We start from the raw sequence: 23453 nt of genomic DNA on the forward strand, positions 1-23453 counted from the left end.
TTCAGGACTGCATAATTTCTAACCCTTTTTAACAATGCTGCTGCTAGACGGCATACACCCTCGTTCCCAGAAGCTGTGACTGCAATTTCAAACCTGGAGAACAAACGGAACTGGGTAAACAATGCGATGATATCCTAGGCAAATCAGCAGAACTTACTCAGCATTGAACAGGTCAACAACGATGGAACGTGGTAGGATGAAGAAAACTTGAAGCGTTAGTTTCAGCTTCTGCAATCTTATTTGTGTTGTTTATTCCAAGCATCAGCTGACCGGCGTCGATTTTGACAGACAAATTGTAAACAAGGTTTACAAAATGGTGACCCTCTCAATCGCTCTGTCGTAACCTGTATAGAGTCTAATAACCTTGCCAAACGTCAACGGACTATTCCACCACAAAGAACAATCTTTTGTGCGAGTTCAAAGAAACGTGTTCCATCTAAAGGCACGCTTCCTGAGGAACAGAACGCTTGAGTTACTTACCAAGTTTCAATTGCTAACCAGAGTGCATTTGTTTTATTTAGTGGCAGTATTCAGTTTGTTCTGTTTGCCTTCTGTTGGCTTAAAAAGTGGAGGAATATGTTGCGGAACTTCATGAATACATGGACACGTTAAACGAAACACAGTTAGTGACATGTAGAGCAAAATGTAAGCAAACGTTGCTTGCAAAAATGTACGATACATTGCTTAAACCCAGTATATTAAAAGTAAAACTTAACAATCTAAATACTAAAGAAGCCATCGAGTTCCTGCCCCCCAAAATTGGAGAGTGGATTCGTAACAATTCCGTTCGTGAACAATTGAACTTGCGCAACGATGTAAAGGACAATGCAAAAGCGGTTCAGCTACGATCCGAAGGAAAAAAAATGTTTCACCCGAACGTGAAACGCTACTTCGAGGCCATCAAGCTGTACAATGAGAGCATCGCCTTTTCCGAAAAAGGATCGACAGAAAGGGCATTGGCCTATGTAAATCGCTCAAACATTTGTCTGAAGATGCAACGCTTTGAAGACTGTTTGGAGAACATTCGGCTTGCTCGTGAGTCAAACTATCCTGGAGAAAAGTTGAATCAACGCGAAAAAGAGGCCAAAAATGCTTTGGCGAAGGCTCGGAACAAGAATGCTTCTTCGAGCAAGGCTTCTCCGGATGTGGTGGAAGAGCCCGAGCTAAGCTATCCGGCCAAAGAGAATGCGCCGCAAGTTGCCAACTGTCTGGAACTGCGCAAAAACGAAGAATATGGACGGCATGTGGTGACCACTCGTAAGCAGAAGGTGGGCGATGTCATGATGATCGAAAGGCCGTTCGTTACCGTACTGAAGGATTCGTTCCGATATGTTCGATGTGATTTCTGCCATCGCGAACGACTATTTACATTGATTCCATGCGAAGGATGTACAATGGCCATGTACTGTTCGGAGGAATGTCTGAGTAAAGCGTACAACAAGTATCATCGATATGAGTGCGGGCTTTTACGAGACTTGTGGGAAGTTTTCGAAGAAGTTCCCTTGATTGCTATTCGCATGATTGCCATTGCGATCACAACCTTTGATAACAATCCAGAGGCATTGAAGGATCATCTCGATGTACTGGATGAATCCAATGTTAACGGGTTTACGATGGATTGGAATAAAGCAACGCAACAGGACATTTTCAACACGGTGCATGTGTTAACCACTAATCAAGAACAGCGACACAGCATGTTTGTTGCATTCTACATCTTCAATGCTACCATCCTTCTTCTTCATTAGCACAACAACCGTTGTCGGTCAAGGCCTGCCTGTACCCACTAGTGAAGTGAGCTTGGCTTTCAGTGACTTATTGTTACCATAGCAGAATAGTCAGTCCTACGTATGGGAGCACGGTCTATTTGGGACTTGAACCCATGACGGGCATGTTGTTAAAGTCGTGCAAGTTGACGACTGTACCACCAGACCGGCCCCCGGCTACCATCCTATATACCCTTATTCTGGAAAGAACAGAGCTGCGACCGGTGTGTGGAGTAACCCCAGCGTTAAACAAGCTTTTACTAGATTTAATGCGTGCGCGTATGTACTTTAATGCGTACAAGGTGAAGGAATACGTGGCTGAATCATTTGCAGTGGGTTGCTACCCATTGATTAGCATGCTTGACTGACATGATTGACAGAGAGAGATTGACTGTCAAACTGAGTGGATGTGCCTTCCTCGTGCTCCTGATTTTATACGCTGTTTTGCCGTGTTATTTCTGGAATTTCAACATTTGCAACAGTGGTGCTGCTGAGTTGTTCGTACTGGCTAGTGCGTGCCTTCGATTAATATAAAGCTGCACTGGAGTTCTTCTGTTTATTCAACATTTTTGCCGAGAAAGTGTTTGGCTTCGTTTCTGCTCCTGTCACTCACCAGATTGTGCTGAGTCATCGTTATCCAGTGCTCAACCTGCAATGCAACCACCGATAGTGCTAATTCGGTGTCCTGTGCCGGTGTTTGTGGTTCCAAGCATCACACCCATTGCACGGGGTTGTGCCGTGATTCTACTCGTGAGCTTGGGCGTAATAATCAGTTATTGTGGTTGTGCAAAACATGTCACGAGTTTCGCATTGGCACAAATTCACTTCTCACAAGTGAGATAGCAGCCCTACTCGAATTGGTGAAAGCAGATATTCTCACCACAATTGACTCATCTCTCTCTTCTCTTAGATCGGCTATCAAGAGCGATTTGCTTCCTGAGATCCTCGCTTTCGTTGATAAGCGAGCGCTAGCACCCATATTAGCTAAGCCGTCTGTTAGCAACGCATCGCGAACGCACACATCCACTAATGTATCGTCGCTCAATGCCACAAATACATCCAGAACGACTAAAACAGCTTCCGCTCGCCGTACATTTACTAACTCAACGGAGCTCACTGATGATATCCAAGCTGCGAACGATACCAACACTGTGGAAGATTCTGACAACTGTAACCACTACAATCATCGTACTAAGCCGACTAGTGATGTTAGTGCTGGAAACTATCGAACAAATACACAAGCATCTTCTGATCCTGTTTTGAACCATAACACCACCAACACGGGCATAGCCGAGAAAGTATGGTTATACTTCACGAACATCAAATCGCATGTCTCGGCTGATGATATGCGTGTGTGGCTTAAAGCTGTGCTACCAACGGACGATATTAATGTTTACCGTCTCACGAAAAAGGGTGTGAACCTGGACTCGATGTCCTTCATATCGTTCAAAGTCAGTGTTCCTAAATCTCTTAAGGAGCTTGCGCTGCAGTCTACTATTTGGCCAGTTTCACTTACTGTTCGGGAGTTTGTTGCTCGTGGCCTACCAAAGCAACGTGTACATGAAAGGGCTCGATTTGACCCTTCTGAGCTTATTTCGCATCGTACAAATAGTGAAAATTGCTCTTCAGCTGTGCCAAAAACTACCGCTCATCCGGATCATTTTTTGGAACATCGATCGCCACCCCCACAGCGCGTGATTCTATCACCATCCCAGATGACCGAGATCCTAGAGGCTATTCAACTGTAGTTTCCTCCCACACCGCCTCAGTTATCACCGGGGGTGGGGCTTCAATCACAATCCAATCTCAGCAACAAGAACCGCTCACCACAGATCAGCCCGTCTGCCAAACGGATAGGTCACAATTAATAGACCCATTCGTGATATATTACCAAAATGTTCGAGGCCTTCGCACCAAATACAATGAATTGCGCCTTTCTGCGAATGAATCAGGGTTTGAAATGCTTACCCTTACTGAAACCTGGTTAAATGAATCGATTCCATCCAACATGGTCCTTGATAGTGATGCCTACAACATATACCGCTGTGATCGAAGCAGGTTAAACAACGAACGTTCGCGTGGGAGTGGTGTGCTACTTGCATGTTCCGTTCGATATCCTTCTGTGGCACTTAACATTAATCAACCCACGCTTGAAGCTTTATGTATACGTGTTTCTTTTTCTAAGTTTCGTCTTTATGTGGGGATTGTTTATGTGCCACCGTATTTGAGCAGCGACCGCAACTATTTGGAATCCCTTTCTGCTTTCATCAGTGATGCATACATGCAAATGAAACCGAATGATCATCTTGTCCTTCTGGGTGACTTCAATCAACCTGCGTTAGAGTGGTCGCTTTCTACCGCAGTAAGGCCAGATTCATCTTCAGCTATAAGACATTATGTGCCACATATTTCTTCGAATACATCCAGTTCCTGCTTTTTGGATATGTTAAACCTGCATGAACTCTATCAGCTGAACGGGGTGCATAACCATTTAAATCATTATTTGGACCTGGTGCTCTGCAACTCTGCTGCAGCTGCTTGTTGTTCTGTGTATCCTGCTTCGTCACTGCTCCTGCCCCAGGATGCCCATCATCCTGCTCTAGAAATTGCGTTACTGTCTTCTTTATTTAGGGCTAGTAGGGTTATGAATGTATTACCTTCTGCTCCTAATTCATTGAGTGTTCGTTATAATTTTCGGCTCACAGACTATCGTAAACTTAATTCAATTCTATCTCGTTCCGACTGGTCTTTTTTTATCAATGTACATCGGTCGACGAGGCTGTCCAATCGTTTAATGCTTTGTTAACCTCTGCACTCCTTTCATGTACACCTATTTTTCGTCCCCCTCCTAATCCTCCCTGGTCCAATCGTACTCTTCGCAACCTGAAAAAGGATAGAATGAAATATCTTAGGAGGTATCGTCTGAACCGATCTGCTTTCAACTTTCGTTTATTTAAGTACGCTGCCTCTGCGCATCGACTATACAACAGGGCTCGTTTTGAGGCCTATTCGAGTAGACTGCAATCGCGTTTCCGTTCTGATCCAGCATCCTTCTGGCAATTTGTTAGGATTCGAAGAGGGTGCAATACGTTACCTAATGAAATGGTACTTGATTCTCGAACTGCCTCTACGCCTGTTGAGATCTGTGAGCTATTCTCTGCACATTTTTCCCAAATGTTTGAGCCACCGGTTAGTGACCCTAACCTTATTGAGGGTGGGCTACTCTACACGCCAGAGAACTTAATTAATCTCTCCGATATTTCGGTTAGCTCTGAAACAGTTGTACAGGTGTTATTTGGGTTGAAACGTTCTTTTTCTCCTGGTCCAGATGGCATTCCTGCCTCTGTTTTAATAAACTGTAAGGACGTGCTTGCTCCACACCTTGCTAAAATTTTCAACCTTTCACTTTCTCTTGGGGTTTTTCCACATCACTTTGCCCGATGGGCGGTGTGCCGTTTTTGTCATCCGTCCAGTTCTCGAAGGAAGTCAACAGTTCGATAGCTATGAGTAAGTGAAATCAATAGAAGAAATGGACACTCTTCATCATACTAATAATTTCATTTGTTTCAGAACGGATCACATATCGGATGAACGAGCAAAGAGGCAATTAATGTTGTCACACATGTACAGCTTCCGATGTACGTGTGAAGCATGTACGTTCAATTATCCTTCAATTAATTGTAATATATCAAAAAACAGAAAAAAAACTGTTCTATTATAATTCGATACTGAAAACACATGATTCTAAGAATGTGCGCAAACTCATGTCGCAGCTACGGCATTTTCTTAATGAAACACCAAAATTGTATTCTGCAGATAGAGTTTGCATTAGTCAGATAACGTTTGTACGGTCTCTTCAAATATTGTACAACCAAACATCTGAAAATGCAGAGTATTGGAAACACTGCAAACCGTAATTAATGTTCCCAGAAAAATGCGCCAGGTTCTGAGTATAAATGAGTTAATTTCCTTACGTATATGGTTGACTTGAATTTTAAAACATCTTATGTTCGTTCAATATGCCCATGAATTCGATATGATGATAATAAACTGAATTTTTCTTTTGGATAAATAACAACCTAACATTTACTGAGTATTGTTATTCCTTCTGAAACTTTAACGTTTCATAGATGCACTAGCGAAATAAATCAAATAAATGATCTCACACGATGTGAAGTGAAGAATCGCTTCCCTTAAACGGTTCCTGTTATCTAAACGAAATATCTCTCTAGGATCACGTAAATTCTATTGGACGCTACTGGTTTTAACGAGTGGAAATAACCGACTAATTTATTCTCTAAATTAACTAAAGCCTGCTAAACAACGTTCACGCTAGCGAGGTTGCTATGATCACAACAAATTTCACGTGGCTTTTAATTAAAAGCTTCTCGGGATGTACTCCTTGTACATCTCCTTCCTATATTGACTCGGATACTTCTCAACTCTTTTATGTGATGATGGATGGAAACGCCCGTAAGCAGTAACGCTATACCACCTGCCATGTTGTTCAATGCCTTGCAGGTAATTCGAGCTGTATCTTTATCGGAGTATCCTGATTGTCTTTAATAGCCAGAGAGGTCACTTCTAGGATAGCAAAAAAGCATTAAGATAAACATTGTAATAACATTTGGAGATGTCCTGGTTTCGTATATTGTAAAAAGTTCATTCTCACCACCGTCTTCCGTGACAGTGTTCTTGGAGAGAGGGGTAAGGTAAATGTTGGAGATTTATTCCCTTCCTTCTTCCAATCGGCACTGCCGTGACCAGGATTCGAACCTGGGTTACTACGGCCACAACGTAGGGTCCTAACCACTAGACGATCACGGCTACAGACGGTGACTGCAAAGTTTCTTACACGAGCAGCACAACTTTCGATCCAATTAAACGGCTTTACTGGCCATGCAGTGGGGAAAGCATCGTCTGGCCTGTTATGTTCTTTCAAAATATTAAATAAACACGATGTGTTTAGTTGGAGCTTGGACGCTAAAATCATGCGCAGCGCGAGCTGCGCATTCCTTTTTATTCGAAACTGACAGTATTTCAAGACGGATCGCTATCGCTTAAACCGTGCACAACGGTTTCAGGTCATGGCAATATTGGTCATAATGCCATAACATGGCCAACTGAAGAGAAAGTACGCCAAAGAAACAGAGCGAAGCGTATGGGCATGGGCCAAAGCAATGTAGAGAAACAAGATCAAAGGTAAGCATGGTGAATGTTATGGCTAAAAGTATATCCAAAATGTTATGGTCCCGTCCTCCGCCATGCTCATCAATGAATACTACAAGTTCAGTGAAGATCTGTTCAGTAAAAGTAGGATTTATTTAGAGCAACGGATGGGAATGGATGAAAAAACTGTTTCCGCCCGGGATTGAACCGGGGGCCTTCCGCGTGTTAGGCGGATGTGATAACCACTACACCACGGAAACTTGCATCTGTTGTTCTCTATGTATTTGTGAGGTTTAGACAAAGCTTAACATCGATTGTTAGATGATAAAATTCAGTCTTTTGCTGTAGCTCAAAGTTCGGTCACGTTAAACAAATCGAAACTGTTTCACCATGTTTCATGTTTGAGCTTTGAGCATTGAGGTTTGAGCATGTTTCGCATGAGAGCATGTGCTTGGAAAACGAAATGAAAATATAAATAAATCAACACATCATTCCATAATACCTTTAACCGTTTCAACAAACGATGAACGTGGAACAACCCGAAGGCCAATCCGCGGTACAGGTGAATGATTATTGATTATGTTCATGACTCATTAGGGAAATTGAATCCTTTGGCTGAGCTCCATACACTGCATCGACGTTGTTGGGAATGCTTTCTGAGTATTGGTAATTACTTTCTACAGTGATTTCCAGTCACATCCAGTTAATTCACTCACGAGCAGGAATCCACTTCCCAATTTATTTGTAAACATGCCGATTCTTAGCGAGATTTCGTTGTTCTAATAGATTTCTCTCCATATACTCCATGATGCACAAAAACTAAACACCCTTTTTGCACAAACCGACCATGTTACATCAATTTCGCCTCTTTTGTGCGAGCATTTTGTTCTATTGCGCTCCCTTGGCACCGATTGGCGATAGAAAAACAACTGCGAGGCAGTTTAAATTTAATTATAAACTGTTGTTTTTCTTCATCCTTGTGCAACCAAAAGCACACAGACTCTCACGTGGACCCGAACCACATCGACGGGAGGATGAGAGAACCGTCATTCGTTACGGTGGAATGTGGCTTGCGGCCATATTGCACAACCAGACGATACGGCTGCCTCATCCGGCGTTATAAAAACACGCAACCCAGCTCATGTCGATGTTTGTCTTAATCTTTCACGGTACCATGCCGGCTTTGCAGGGTGGATTGCGTTTGCTATTTGCCGTTGATTGGATATTTCCACGAGGATAGCAAAGGGAACTCCAAAACACGTCGGATGAGTGATTTTTTACATGAATATTCACCACCAATACAATCGATCAAAACCCACACACAATCGCTCAATATATGAGATCAGTTGAAGCGATTTGTAACACCTCCGCCATTGGATCCTCTGCCCGATAGCTCACTAATCTGTTAATAAGGTTTTGCCAAATATATAAACTACCTTCTACCGCCAGTCTCGTCCCTCTCAAACCAACCATGAGTCCTCTCCCCAGGGTTCTGTATGTGCATGTTCCCCGCTTGTGCTGAGACCCCCGGGAAGGAAGATCAGAAAATCAGAGATTAGAGTGTTTTCCTTGGCATTATTTGGCCAATCGCTTTTCCGATAAACGTGATCTCCTCCATTTCGCTTCGTTGTCCCATCATGTACTGGTTCCCGTATGTCCTTGTCAATTAGCAATTGCGCATGGCACTGACGTCACGGCAAACGGAACAGAATGCGCTTCCTTCTCGCGTGCGCGGTACGTTATCTCTTTCATCCGACATCTCTCTTCTACAAGTATCTCCTATTCTTTCACTGTCCTTTGGCACGAAGACCTCTCTAGTGCCCCAGATTCCTCTATGACGATGACGAAAGTACGACGAATAGAGAGCTCCATGGAAATCTCTTCCCCGTGACACACAAGGAAGAAGGAGAAGGACGCTTACCCGTGTCTCCATGCTGCTCCAACACTATTTATGGAGCCATTTTGTTCGAATAGAAGAGATAAATACATAATCCTTCTAATTTTCCTAAATCAGTAATCATTCTCACCTTCTCCGTCGACCTTCGTAAAGCTCACCTGAAGATAACAAGCGCGTAGGAGTTCAGCAACACATTATATTTCATTGGTAGTACATAGGAAGAGCTCCATGTTCAGATAAATGACAACCATTACAAACGACTCCATTTCCTCCACACCAAACACCTTGTTCTCCCGTAGAATTGTAAATCTGATTTGGAAAATAAATAATCGCTTATGTGCAGCGCGCGCGTGTCCTCATGAAATGATCCGAAACTGGCCAGAGAGCCTGAAAGAGACCAAAGATATGAGAGAAATATTGTGAGAAGTGAGCTTTCCTTTTTCCAATTTTCCATTTGTTATTTTTATACTCACTCTTTTCCGTTGTTCCGCAATTCGCTCCGAAAAGGTCCCAGCAGGTCCGCGGATTATGTGCAGATCAGTGTCGTATGCCTTGCCTTACCAACAGACGGGGTATGGTGGAAGGGCACGCCAGAATGATCCCATCTCTTTCTGCTGTTTTCCATCGTCCTTTTTCTAGCTTCAGCGGTACCGTCGCACACATAAGCATTAGATTTGTTTACCTTGCTGCCTTCGCTCCGGATTTTCTACTTTGTGCAACGCCATCCTCGTGGGGCAGGGAAATGACTGAAGTACGTGGAAGAACTTCCCTTCAACCGGACCATCCAGGAAAGGAGCTACTTTGATGGCGTCAAACTGTGCCAGGCTCACTTTTGCGCGAACTGTCGAATGGCATTGGTGTCAAAGTGTATGAATATCAGGTGGTCTCATAGCCTGTTTTTTATAGCAAAAGTTGAACGTCAAAGTTTGACAGGACGGGTGAAAACATATCTCACACACACACACACACATCACGTATTGATGAAAAGCAAAACAATATTACGGTGTCTAGCGATTGGAACAAAACTGTTGGAAATCTCATTTTATTTTGTTGAAAGTAAGATGATTTAGAATTGAAAAGGTAAATTAGGAAAAGAAGAGTACCGATATTAATGAAAACAGTGTGTTTGTGGTGCTTATTAAGAGAGTGCAATCATTATTGTCTTCACATAATCGTTGTTATGTGTTTCTCATACTTGCTGTTATTTTCTATTTTTCCCTTTGTATAGGTAGATACGTTGGTCGTTGGCCGTTTTCTCTGAGAAGCGAAAAGCTAACGAATATCCATTATCGAGCAGTGAAGACAAGCGGAACATCGACGGAACACATAAAGAAGTAAAGACAAATTGTGTGGAAATTCTTAGCGGTCACGGGACAGTAGACCTTTCTGAAGTTTTTAGCGGAAAGGTTTTTGAGAAATTTTGAACCAGAAAAAAATCATTACTTAGTTTTAAAATTGTTTTCATGATTCATAGATTAACTACGAATTAATTGTGTTTGTTAAAAAGTTCTAAGTTTTTAAATTAAATAATATTGCGTTACATAACGTTGATGTCAGTCATTACTTATTAACCGCTACAATCATAACCGCAATGATTGTTTGGGCTATTGCGGAAGTGTCTAATAGTATTTACGATATCGCGCCATCGTCTCCCAAGTCGTTGTGTTGTCGTTGTACATCAGTATAATTTTATCAAAGTAAAACAACAATACATATTAAATTTCAAAATTATTCTTTAATTGACTATTTTTTTCATTTTTTTAGCTGCTTTATGCTCTTTTGGCCCCTTTCGCTTACATCTCAATAGCTTTTCATTTGCGGCTTTAAGATTCGTGTGTTTAATTCTTAATTTCACACGTAGCATCATAAAGCATTTAATCATGTCTACGGGTAAACTCGGTATTTTTTTTTTAATTGTATTTACACCCGTTTTTACTATCCCTGGCTTTTTGTCCAGAGTACCATCGGGATGCAGCTTTTGGAAGATTTTTTCCATTTTGGATCCCAATTTCAAAAAAGAATGAGATGGAACAAACAATCCTCCCGTGGATAAGTGCTTCACAAATGATGGAGGTTTGCTGTAGTTATGATCGCTGGTTATTTTAAATGAATATGTTCCTTGATCAATGTGCGGGTGTTTTTTGTGAAATTTTTTTCCTAAGTACCCCACAATATATTCAAATCCATCACTATCTTGTTCTGGTAGATCTGGAATGGTGGAACTGATGGTACTAAGGATTTCACTTTCATCATCCATTTCATGTGCATTTAATGCATTGTCTGGTAAATCTGGAATTACGTCTGCTTCAGTAAATAGAGTTACAGACATAAAATCTTGATTTTGTTCAGACAAACAATCTTCGTTTGCGTTTTCATGCTGCTCCATTAAGCAGATATTTTCCCCTAATCTCGTGTTTCGGTTTGTCTCCAGATTGGTTTGATTAATAAGTATCGTTGGAGATTTTCCGATAACTATCATTCTAATTCTATGCAGACAACTCAATGGTGATGGGTGATCGTACACCCCACCTTTTTGTCGCAATTGGGAAAAAAAGTTTTCTAATATATCTTGATTCAACTGTCAAATAAAAAAAGGTTTAAAAAATCAGTTATACAAATCATAATGGATATTTAGTTCAAAATTACCTTATGCGTTGAAATAAAATCTACTTGATGTTTTTTTTGCATATCTTTATACAGCATTTTAAGAGAAGTAATGTGCATCAGAATCGATTTCTGAAAGGTCTGCATGCTTGTTTTGTTTAAGGCAGTCATGTTAGATATAAGTTCGTACATTTTATCTAACGACTTTTCTTGTTCTTCTTTCCCCGTGTACGATCTTTTGTACGCTATTTTAGCCCAAGGAGAATAAGAGTTTGATATGCTAAACCAGCAGTCTACTGTTTCAATAAATTCTGCCAAAGTCTGAGAAGCATCATCACTTTGATATCGTCTCAAAGCAGTGGCTGTAGTATGCGAAAGTAATTGGACCGCTCGTCGCACGTTTTGCCGTTCTTGTGGTGACATTGTTAAATGATTTTCATTTAATTTAAATAACGGTGTAATTTCAGCATCCTTGCGTTCTTCAACTAGTTTTCGTAATGGGTCTGCCGTTATTATGCTTCCTTTATAATCAAATCCTGTATCAATTAGCCAATTTCGTAGTAATTTAATCAAATGTGGTGCGTCGGGAAATACATAAACATTTTTGTTGGTAACCGGATGATTGAAGTATGGTTTGGTTATATCGTGAGCTCCCAAATCTCTCCAACATGAAATATTTGTTTGACAATTGTCGCTGACAATTGCAACCACGTTTATCATGCGTTCACTTAATTTTTTAATTAAGGATAAAATGATGTCTTTCGTCATCTTTTGGTCAAAACCAATAAAAATAGGTTGCTTCCATTTGTTAAAAATACCTCGGGCCATGACAACCTGAAGATAGTTATGAGGACCCAATACTTCATCGGCACCAACATCGTATTCTAATATATGTGTCACCTTCATTTCATCGAAACTAATAACGCATTCACGATCTCTTGGAGTTAATGTTTTCGCGTAAGATTCCATCAAATTCAAAACATCTGCAAGAATTCCTTGCTTGATATTAATTGATTTTATATACCGTTGAATGGTTGCTCTTGCCGGAAGGGGGAAATGCATGTCGTCTGTCATATACATGTAAGGCCTTTTCCCGAAATACCGTAACGTTAAAGCAGCTCCTAACTCCTTTTTTGTCCACCTTACTCGCTTTTTGCGTTTCAGGATCAAATCGATTTGATTTCCAGAAAGTGTCTTACTCAATTTTTTTTTCATCAACGGTACTATTTCATGATGTTGGATAGTAGTTTGTTCAAGCACTCTTATCCTATTTTTCAAAACGGTATTTCTAAGTTTCAGTTTTTTGTTCTGTTGTAATAGTATTTTTTTCTGTTTTAATAAGAATGAATTGTCCTTTCTTAGTTTTCTACAGAAATCAATCTCTTCGGTCAGTGTTGCTATCACAGCTTCAAGATTCTGAATTTTTTCTTGATCACTAATTAAAACACTTGCTTCATGATCGACAAAATCTGAAGCACTTTTGCTATCGTTTCTTTCATACAGCTCGTTGATTCGTTGATGTTCATCTACTCTGTCTATTTGCTCCTGTTCAGGAATAGTATGAGGATTTCTACAAACTAAGGATGGAATTGCTGTAATTTACATTAATTTAGCAATAAGTTACAAAATTAACAAAAAAAAAGGTAAAAGTAGTTGGGCTAATCGATTTTACCATTTGGAGTCAAGATTCTCAATGGTTGTCTGTTTTTCAAAATAGGTGATTTGGCCATTTGATAATTTTCGATGGTAAAATGGCATGAACAAATTACATCATTATCCTTTGGCTTCCAAACTTCTTCTCTCTGGCAAAATAATGTCCATTGATTACGCAAATCTTCATGCTTTGGAAACCTATGAAACGAGATGTTCAGGTTTTGTGTTTTAGCACGATATGTGCTGTTTTTACAAAATGAAACTGCACATGAATTATTCGGCATCTTCAATCTAGATCCATGAACAAAATAAATATAATTTTATTTTGCGTATGGCTTTGAATGTATTTGGCAAGCTTCAAACTTACGTATTTAACGCGCTTTCAATTCAATTTCATTTATTAACGGCAGTGAAATACAAAGAAAAAACACCAGTGACAATGATGATAAATCACACAAACAAAGTAAATAATTATTGCAATTGATAAGATTTTTTATCGGCTTGGTTCACAAAATTTACATTCACAAGTTCACAAAATAATAGCATTGGCGATATGACCAGAGCCTACTTTGAATTTTATCCCTAACAATCCGTAAAGTTTCCATGGATATGTTTTCACCCGTCCTGTCAAAACCAATTTTTTTTCGATTTCGTTTTTAGTTGTCAATTTGTATGGGACGAGACCACCTGATATTCATACACTTTGATTGGTGTGATTGGGGAGTTGACATCAGTTGGACCCGTTGCCATCGTAACGTGAACCTGTCAGTGAAGGCCAAGAACGGTATTCTGTGCATCATAGTAGCTAGGCAAGTGATAAAGAAAGGACAATTGACGACATGGTGAAGAAGGTGTATTGTGAACATCGAATATTTAAATCAAGCAGAATATAGCTTTTTTGTCAAGTAGTGAATCAAACATTCCCCATTGGATTGAACCCGGAAGAACATTTCAATCTTCTATTCCATGTATTTGTGTTACTTTATGTGAATGTGACCTGCCGAAAGAAATAGAGACTGTTGCAAAAAAACGTTTCTCTGTCGCGTGTATTGTTCCCTTCAACTCTCCGGTATTGGAAACATCCTGTGCCTATCATCCCAGGGCGGAAGTAACAACTTAAAATGGATTGGGACATCGTTGACATGTAAGTAGATTAGTTTTTGGTCTCCCTTTTATGGGTTTGAATCAACTAATTGGGCTTTAAGCCCCTGATGACTTACTTTTGTCGTAATTCCTCGACCCTAATGAACATTCTTGCCGATGTCTTTTTTGCCATGACGAACAGATCACATTTTCACGGATCGATGGCATGCAGTCATTTTAAGTATTGATTTCTAATTGAACCTGAAAATAAGTGCTTTCAGAAGATTCACAACCATCCAGCTTAATTCTCAATGTTTCTTTTTTATTTCCGGTCCTTTTCAGCTTTAATTTCCTGCCGGAGAACCAGGAGCTAGACATTGGCATTCAATCAATCCTGTTGAGGGAATCGAGCTTCATTACAAGACTTCCACATGCTGAGGACGAATCTTCAGAATGCCACAACACACCAATGATCCATTCATCTTCATCTTGGAAGCCTTCTAAATGCATGTGAGTACACCAACACTGCCTAATCTACGTGGAAACAAGCGTTTTGTCGTTCCCAAGGATTAAGAAATTACATTCGCACGATTTGAGGTTGATAAATACTCACAGCGATAAACGAAACGAACCCTTCCCTCAACTAGCTTTCTGATGAAAACTATTTGTTTGCTAAACGTACCAACCCTGGTGTGGATTAGCAGACGATAAATGAGTTTCTGGGACCTTTGTACTTTGTACTGGTAGTTGTGATGGGTGGAGGGAGCTTTTGTCCTTCGCTTTTCGGTTGTTGACGGTTGTTGGTTCCCGTCTCTACCATTCGACATAGATTGGCTTCCTTAAAGTCAACATAATACAGCATCCCATTCAACGATCCCAACAATCAGGTCAGGATGGGATATGATATGAACGTCCTCCATAAACTTCCTTCAGGTGGAAAAACTGTGTCGGGAAAAATACTTTTTATTGTAAAAGCGTGTGCAACGAACATAAATTATAACTGAACATGATTGGCTTCATTTGCGGATATGAATACGTAATGGAGTGTTGTGGAATGGAAAATAGTGGATTATTTCGCCTCAGTTATCATGGACAGACATAACAAATGAATCCATAAACATGTATGACTGTGTAATATGTTGTAAAAAATGGAAAATATGAATTGATTCTTCTCTAATTTATTCATTACTTTTGAAAAGACTTTAAAGTAAACCTCAAAGGATAAGAAATCTGTTCCTCAAAAAAGAGGTTTCCTTACAGAAAGGCTTCAGGTTCACACTTTCTGCAAACACACGTGTGACGAAAACTTTCTAGTCCGGACCACCCCTTATCCTTATCTCCTTATCCTTCCTGTATTGGTCACGTTGTTTGGTCTTCTGAAACATTCAACACACAGAGTTGTAGAAACGTTCTCATCCTCTTGTGTTTGCTTGCTGGAACACACAACTTCACGAACACCAAGCTACAGCATCAACTTTTGTGTAACTTTCCTTCTTTCAAGTCATCCGATGAGCGACCAGATGATTGGGAAACTAGAAACAATACGAAAAGCGGGACAAAGTTTCATCAGTTTCATCATTTTTAATCATCCGGAATGAAATGTGGAACGGATTTGTGCAGAGAAATTGATGGATCTGTTGTTTGTTATTTGAAATTGGTTTGATTTTGGCTTGAGATGTTTGATTGGGAGAAAACAGAACTTCATTTCCATATTACCTTTTGATTTAAGGAAAATCAGGTCAACAATTTTCCCATTTTTCCATTTCCACAAGGCATTTTGAAGCCGTATAAACCTCCAAAGCAATTTATAAAAGCGATTTTATTTGCAGGAAATCAGTGCCATAATTACCCAAAGAAGGAGTTTGCATTAATTACTTCATAAGGCTTCTGCAAGATATTTGTTGCAAGAAAAATCCTTCTTTAGCTTTAACGAAGTTTTCCAAAAACTCAAACAAACGTGATTCGGTACATTAAGAGATATTGGAGCAGCAAAAAACATTCTCCCCATCGGTGCCAGACGTGTTTTTTCAGCGGAAACCCTGAGCATATTTAACGATAACCCAAAGACAACAATAACTCGCTGCTAATTAACCCTATTTGCAAAGGCACTGTCTGGAAGAATCCGTGAAAAAGACGGCCTCGCTACTCGACAGACAGTTGAACGAATGGAAATTACGCGAATTTACGTTGGAGTTGCGGCATATTGCATGATTTATGAATCTCTGCATCCATTTGTAGGAACAACTCCGCATTCAGACCTATTTGCATGACCCTTTATGAATCGGGAAATGCTCCGTGACGGAAAGTTTTGTGCTAAATAAACATCATCTACCGATTCCATTTGTGTTGGAATATGTTTTACTAATCAATGGCGAATAATTGTGGCCATGCATGCTTAACAATCCGCAGAATAGGGCAAATAAATTATTCCTAATCGTCCAATGCCAGTCGCAGACGAGAACCGATGATAGTTGGCAGCATTTCAATGAGTTATTATTTACTCAATTATTTCCATAAACAATCGAAAAGGTTAGAAGAGTGATCGTTTTGACAATGGTGTATGTTCAATTCACACACTATTATTATGCACCCTACATTTATTGGAAAAGTCTTCAACCATGTTCAAATCGCTCAGAGCCTGCTCTTCTACAAACGACTCTCTCCGCTGTGCTTTCCCTCGAAGGACATTTTTGCAAAGGGGCGTTGCCAGACGATGGACCAATCAGTGCTCTGTTCTCTTCGGAGGGTTCGGAAAAAGGACTCAAACAGAAGCAAACTTGATGGCTCTCACAGCTGTTCAAACTGAGATGAGATTCCATCGCACTTAGTGAGAGTCTCTTCCATGTTGACGGGTTACGTTCGCTACATTTGCTGTTTGTTTGCGGTTGAGGTTAGATATTCTACAGGCTGATGATATATTCCAATAGAGATTCATTCCAATCACTCCATTTCCCGACGGCATTTGATGTCTGTAATCAGTTGTTGTGAATAATATTGTTTGTGTTTCAGATCTCCAGCGTTGGAGCTTCGCGATTCCCACCAGTTGTCCGACACAATGTCCTGTTTAGAGGTATGCAACCTTCTCATATCATATTTGCTACTTCAATCACCGGTCTGTTTATCATTTCAATCCCTTTTCACCCTTCAGGAGATGGAAGTACCACGCGACATGTTCGGAGAATCCAGCGACATCTTGCACAAGGCTGCCGTTCCGATTTCACCTCCAGACAACTGCTCCAGGGATTCTAGTCTGCGTGACAAACAACTCCACACTGACAACAACCTCCAGCCGAGGGACGAAAGGCCTTTCCGGTGTGCGATCTGTCCCAAGGCGTTCCGACTTTCATCCACACTGTCCGCGCACAAGAAGCTGCACGACCAAAGAGGACCCAGTCTACGGTGTGAGACGTGTGGACGAGCCTTCACGCAACCCAGCGCTCTCTCCAGCCATCGACTGTTGCATCGGTCGGATCGGCCACACAGCTGCAGTCTCTGTGGAAAGCAGTTCGTTCGGCTGCATGCCCTCAAGACACACGTGCTTAGTCACGCGAACGAACGACCCTACGAGTGTGACCAGTGTGGAAAAGCTTTTACCGAAAAGCACGTGCTCGTACGCCATCGCAAGACGCACAGTAACGAGCGGCCCCATGAGTGTGCCGATTGCTCGAAGGCTTTCAAGGAGCGGTATGACCTGCTGCGCCACACGCTCATTCACAGTGGACTGCGGCCGCACAAGTGTCCCGATTGCTCCAAAACCTTCGTCCAATCAAATGCACTGGTTAAACATCGAAAGTGTCACGGACGGGAACGCACCGCTGGCCATCATCAGTTGAACGCAGCTTCCTTTGCTGTAACTAGGTTCGAAACTACGTGTTGCTAAGTGGAACAGTGACGGAGCGAGAGAAGCAACAAATGTTAATGTTGATTTGCCGAGTGTAAATAGAAACGTGTTTGAGCAAATGTTATTGTGAGTGTCTTTGGAACGGCATTCGGAGGAAGAGTGCAATTAAATAAAGTGTGTATAAATTCACAGATATGCTTCTGAGTCATCTTAATAATGGTTTCTTATGGAATATTAAATTGACGGACGCTCTGAAAATGAATGTTTTTCCTGTTTTAGTGACACTTTTGAACAAAGTCACTTTACATTCTCTCACTAAATTACCTACGCAAACAACTGATGTCACCCCAAACCAATAGGGACGTTGTTGCTCCATTCCACAATGCCCCACAGTCCTAAAGGAAGGATTTGATGGAACCACTCTGCGAAGGCTACTCCTTGCCCAGCGTGGTTCCGCTGATTGTTAAGTAAACATTTTGAAGAGGCAGATTGTCCTGCAATGAAAATACCTTTAATATGTTTGCACAGAAAAGTACAATGCCAATAGTTACGGAGATTGAGAAGCGAATCTTGACATGCTCTTTCCCATCGCTGCTTCAAGTCACGGCGGTGGCAGCATTTGAGATGCTTTCTATTTTCAGGATTTAAAAAGGATTTACATCTCAGGCGCTTTCAACACATTTTAATGTTTGTGGCCTTTACCGTGGCCATGGTACGAAAAAAGGCTCTTTGGTAGTAGAAGCAAATCAACGACGGATTATTTGTGGAAATGGTGTTTGCCTTCAGCTATGATGGACTTTTTTTTCATTCCACGCAGTTTGCATCGCACAAAAAAGACGTTGTTATTTTTCCATATTTCCTAAATTATTCATGCAAAACGATCCACATCGGAAGTGTTTTTTTAGGATACGTTCGAAAAAATCGGAAGGAAATATGAAACCAAAAGTGGGTGTTTCTACAAAAGCTGTATTTTATAAAGCGAATGGTGATTTTTTTCTGCTTGTTTGCTTCATCCAATGTTTTATCGATTAGCACACAATATGGAAATATTTTTTCGGGGATTTTTTTCATCACATTCAGCCCTTTCCACAAGTAAAGTTCGAGTTATTATAAGCATTTTCCAAAAGGACGCATTCTTCTCTATCAAGACACTCTGGCTTTGAAAGAATAATTCCAAATAACTTGCTGAACCATTTCTACCATCTTTGATCCTACACCGTATCTCCCATCATTCCACATTCCCTCTTACCAGCTCTGCGCCATTGGTAAAATATATGCTTGTTTGAAACACGTTTGAATCATGAAAATGCCATAACGAAACTCGTGACAAAATGATTTGTGATGCGACGGTTGAGCGATGATTTTAATATGCTCCGAAAATAGTCATGGCGATTCAGAATACGAAGCTACAGAGACACGACGATAAACCATGTCGAACGTGCTTAAATCCATTCGGGCGTGGCATATAATCCTCGGCGCTTTCGTCAAACATCAAACCCTTCGTTATCATCATTACACTCAATTATGCTGTAACTTTTACCGGGGAGTACTAGGGGAATAGAACGTTGAATATTGTAATTGAACCCATTGCCAGGGTTAGCGGCGCTTTTTCATGTCTTTTTGATTGGTGTGGTTCTCCCTAGACCGAAATAGCTGAGTTTTGCACGTAAAATAATTAATGGAGCCAGAAAACAAACCATCCTCATCTCATTAAATGGTTTTATAACGACATTGAGAGTTAAGCTCCAAACAATTCCACGCGAAAGAGGCCAAATCATTGTTCTGTGCACTAATATCTTAATTAAAATTGACATTTTAAGGCTGATTTGTCCTATAATCCATTTTTGGTAATAATTGACTTCATTTTTTATGGCATCGCATACATACGGAAACTACAAGAAGTAATAAATACCTTGTGAAATCTATATAGATGCGAAATATGCCTCCAGACATTTTCCAGGACAGAGATGCTTATCGAAATATCACAACCTTCATTTCCATCACATCCAATCCACTCACCCTTTTCTAACACCATCAAATGACGAGAAGGAAATGCAAAAGTACTTTGTTCAGCTTACGTGACGACCACAACACCAAGGAGAAGTAGGCCACGTGCATGGATGGTTCCCTGTGTAGGTTTGTTTTTGTCACTTTGATTTGGCGTTAAAGAGCTTACTGATTCCGGATCAGACGAGGTGACGGTGGCGTACAGCCTTCGGGATGTGTTTCTCATTTTGTGACACATTGTTCATTGCCGCCGGTAGTTCCTGGTATTAACAAAATACACCGTCATGCTGATTGGGGTGACAAATTGAAGTGTGAGAATTAATTCACTTAATGATTTTTAAATTAAGTGATTGCCTTAGTACCTTTTTCCGACGATTGGTTACCGTCTCCTGACACTAAAGAACACAAATTAAGCTCTATTAAAAATTTTACTGGCTGGTATTATTGAATCCGTTCGTAGCGGGAACGTACGGCGCTCACATGAAATTTAAGGGATGGCAACACATCTCATGAGCCCGGCCCTACAACGCCGCGGTGAATAACTGTAGCAACCATCTAGTACGTTAGGAAAATGAGTGTCGGGACATACGCCGTCGCTACGAACGGATTCAATAATACTAGCCACTAACTTTCAGTGCTTCGATCAATATCTTACTACTTCAGTACCACAAACAGCAAACAAGCAAAACCTTCGTGTGCCTTCTGGACCAACGGAAATCTCCAGAACCACGCCACAGCCTACTCAAACACACTCTCGTAGCCCGGGATTATGTTTCCACTATTTGCACATCAATTAATTCCCATAATGACTTCTTCCGATTGCTTGGCAGAAGCAACCTAAAGGACCCTGCCTCCTAAATGATCCTGTCCCTATTTGTCTGTCCTTGTGCCATTCTTTGAAGGAGAAAGTGCGCCTCCGAAATGAACAACAGCTGAACCAACTCTTGCCTGAAGTGGTTGCCGCAGATTGCTTCCTACAAAGGTACTTCTGGCCCGAAAATTGATCCTTTAAAGACACATTTCGCAAACGTGAAGCGTTTTGAGGCATATTCGTCCTCCGTTGATCTTTTTATTGCATTGCTTGTGGTTGCACAATGCGGTTCAATGGATGATGATTGTTACATTACAGACACCTGGTCATGGCTCGGGGTGAATTTTTTGCAACTTCTGGATTAACGTTGAATTGCAAACCATGAAATTAAAAATTAGTTGAACAACATGGACTAAGAACCAATAATCTAAAAAATGGCTGAAACTTTGTGAAAGTTCACAAAAAACAACACTTCAAAAAGAAAGAAAAAATGTCGATTTGAAACGAATGTAAACAACCGCATATGCAAACTCCTTGTTTAGAATTGATATTGATACTTACTTGCAGTTTCCGAGCGGGACATTGTTATCAGATTACTTTCAGCAACAATTTATTTACCAATTTATTGGTAAAGATCAGATTACTTTCAGCAACAATTTATTTTTATTATTATTTTTCACTCAAATGTTTACTCAATTTCAGGAACCAGCTTCTGGTTTGTTTACTCTATCGACGCACATCGATAGATTTTTGTGGAGTGGTTTGACGTTTTGCTGCAGTGGCACATTCCATCGATGACGTCATATCGGGAGGCATTCAAGCTCCCCATGTAACGTTTTTTTTTGCAACTTCCCAAAGACGAATCAATCGGCGCAAGGCCACGGAGCCACACCTGTACAATAAGTTATTAGGCGCAAAGCCACGGGAGTGACAAAATGCTGATTTTTTTTTCAAAACATCAGCTTGTATCACTTTTTAAGCTTTATCAAAATGTCGTAACCTGGAGCAGCCAGGAAATAAAGTTGACAAAAGTTGGCAACAAGTGAAAACATTTGACGTTCGCGAAAAAGCGTAAACAAACAGCTATTTGGCGCAGTTGTGACCCATTGCTATGATAATTAATAATGCTAAAATGCATGTTTCTAATTGATATATGCATCTATTTAGTACTTCTTAAACACAATATCGATGATATTAAGATGTTTGAGCCTTTTGTGGTTTTTGTGTAAATTATTGTTGCGGCCACGAGAAAAGCTCATTTTTGCAGATGACAAGCCATTTTGACAAAGTTGAAATTTTTTTCAACATTTTGTCACCTTCGTGGCCACGCGCCGATTCATATCACCACTTTGTATTCATTAAAATATATAATTATGTGGTATAACCATTATTAACCTTGGTACTGGTATAACGGTGATACGCGTGGCTGTAGTGGCAGCTTTGTGACGGTGACATTCGATCGAGAGACGATCTGATAACTCTCTTTTTCCGTTATCTCCCGAGCAGTACAGACGTCTAGGACGAGATAGGTTTTTTTCTTATTTTTTTATAGTTAGGAGTTAGGATTTAGGTTATGTTAGGATAAGTTAGGTTATTTTTTTGTAAATAAAAACTTAATTGGCGCTGTAGACAATCCAGAGTGCAAAAATAGTGGCAAATAACGAATTAATCCTCGTTACGTAAGTGGTTCCCGCATTCAGCATCAACAGCTATAGGATTACATCCGCTGTTCGATTTGAGGGCCCCCCGGCACACACCTGGTACCGGACCATCGGATTTTTTTTATATCCAAAGCACGTGAGTACGTTTCATCTTTTCATAGTGAATGTGTATTCGGTTAGTTTCAAGCACTACCAGATAGGCTTGAAATAACTACAGTGTATTTGTGTCCATGTGAGTTTGCGATCGATTTTTTATTTATCGTCGTAAACTATCTGTATTGATACTACCAGATAAGTCAACAGATTATCGAAGAAGAATCGTCCTCGTGTTGTCCGCGAGTGAACTTATTGTTAGTAGTGTGCGTTGTGTGTATTGTGCGAATAGCAAGAGCACGAGGCATCGGTTGCCGCTGCTTATAACAATTGTATCGACACGCATGCATGTGAACAGTTCAGTTAACGTAAAGCCTCGAATCGAGCTTAGCGTTTTGTTCAAAAACTATCGGCTTCAGAAGAGAGTTCAGATTCGGAATTATCCGGAGAATATTCGAATATACCTTTACAAGACAGTTCACTTCCTAATTTAGACCAACTCAATATTAACACTATAGAAATGGAACCAACAGAGCAGCTTAAAATTATGAATCAAACGATAGCAGATTTGCAAGAAAAAATTGCAGTTTTGACAATCCAGCAAAGCCAACCATCTATCGATGTAGCCAGTTTTTTTCGCATCCCCGACCCTATAAAATCATTGCCATCATTTGACGGGAATCGCAAACAATTATCCACATGGCTCACCACTACAGAAGAAACACTTAACCTTTTCAAAGATAGGGTTACTGGTGAGGTTTTTAAGATGTACTTAACGGCAGTAATAAATAAAATCGAAGGTAAAGCTAGGGATATTCTTTGTTTAGCCGGAAGTATCAACGATTTTGAATCATTAAAAGAAATTCTTTTT

At 40.6% G+C, this 23453-nt stretch overlaps 3 protein-coding genes, 1 long non-coding RNA gene and 2 other non-coding genes across 7 annotated transcripts; 3 read left to right on the forward strand and 3 right to left on the reverse strand.

The window, feature by feature from the left end:
* Window positions 1–668: 668 nt before the first annotated feature.
* LOC120901179 (SET and MYND domain-containing protein 4-like) lies at window positions 669–1764 on the forward strand. The gene has a single exon (XM_040308889.1). The coding sequence runs from the start codon at window positions 669–671 to the stop codon at window positions 1743–1745; it is 1077 nt and encodes a 358-aa protein (XP_040164823.1). The 3' UTR covers window positions 1746–1764.
* A 739-nt stretch (window positions 1765–2503) lies between these two features.
* Window positions 2504–5264, forward strand: LOC120899636. Its single transcript, XM_040305710.1, has 2 exons — window positions 2504–2597; window positions 2674–5264. Exons 1-2 carry the CDS (start codon window positions 2557–2559, stop codon window positions 3509–3511), a joined length of 879 nt encoding a protein of 292 aa, XP_040161644.1. The 5' UTR covers window positions 2504–2556; the 3' UTR covers window positions 3512–5264.
* Window positions 5265–6518: 1254 nt separating this feature from the next.
* Trnah-gug lies at window positions 6519–6590 on the reverse strand. Its single transcript has one exon. It is a non-coding gene; the product is annotated as a tRNA-His (tRNA).
* Window positions 6591–7119: 529 nt separating this feature from the next.
* Window positions 7120–7192, reverse strand: Trnav-aac. The gene has a single exon. It is a non-coding gene; the product is annotated as a tRNA-Val (tRNA).
* Window positions 7193–8783: 1591 nt separating this feature from the next.
* Window positions 8784–9685, reverse strand: LOC120899638. Of its 2 annotated transcripts, none has more exons than XR_005739076.1 (3): window positions 9303–9685; window positions 8960–9216; window positions 8784–8877 (listed from the first exon to the last, which is right to left on the reverse strand). It is a non-coding gene; the product is annotated as an uncharacterized LOC120899638 (long non-coding RNA). The 2 variants fall into 2 exon arrangements; XR_005739077.1 differs by having other exon boundaries at window positions 8988–9216; window positions 9303–9684.
* A 4102-nt stretch (window positions 9686–13787) lies between these two features.
* Window positions 13788–18191, forward strand: LOC120899635 (zinc finger protein 180-like). The gene is made up of 4 exons (XM_040305709.1): window positions 13788–14230; window positions 14512–14679; window positions 17179–17239; window positions 17318–18191. The coding sequence occupies exons 1-4, from the start codon at window positions 14208–14210 to the stop codon at window positions 18047–18049; spliced, it is 984 nt and encodes a 327-aa protein (XP_040161643.1). The 5' UTR covers window positions 13788–14207; the 3' UTR covers window positions 18050–18191.
* Window positions 18192–23453: the final 5262 nt, after the last annotated feature.

Source organism: Anopheles arabiensis, chromosome 3 (assembly GCF_016920715.1).
Source record: "Anopheles arabiensis isolate DONGOLA chromosome 3, AaraD3, whole genome shotgun sequence".
In the NCBI taxonomy this organism is placed as follows: domain Eukaryota; kingdom Metazoa; phylum Arthropoda; class Insecta; order Diptera; family Culicidae; genus Anopheles; species Anopheles arabiensis.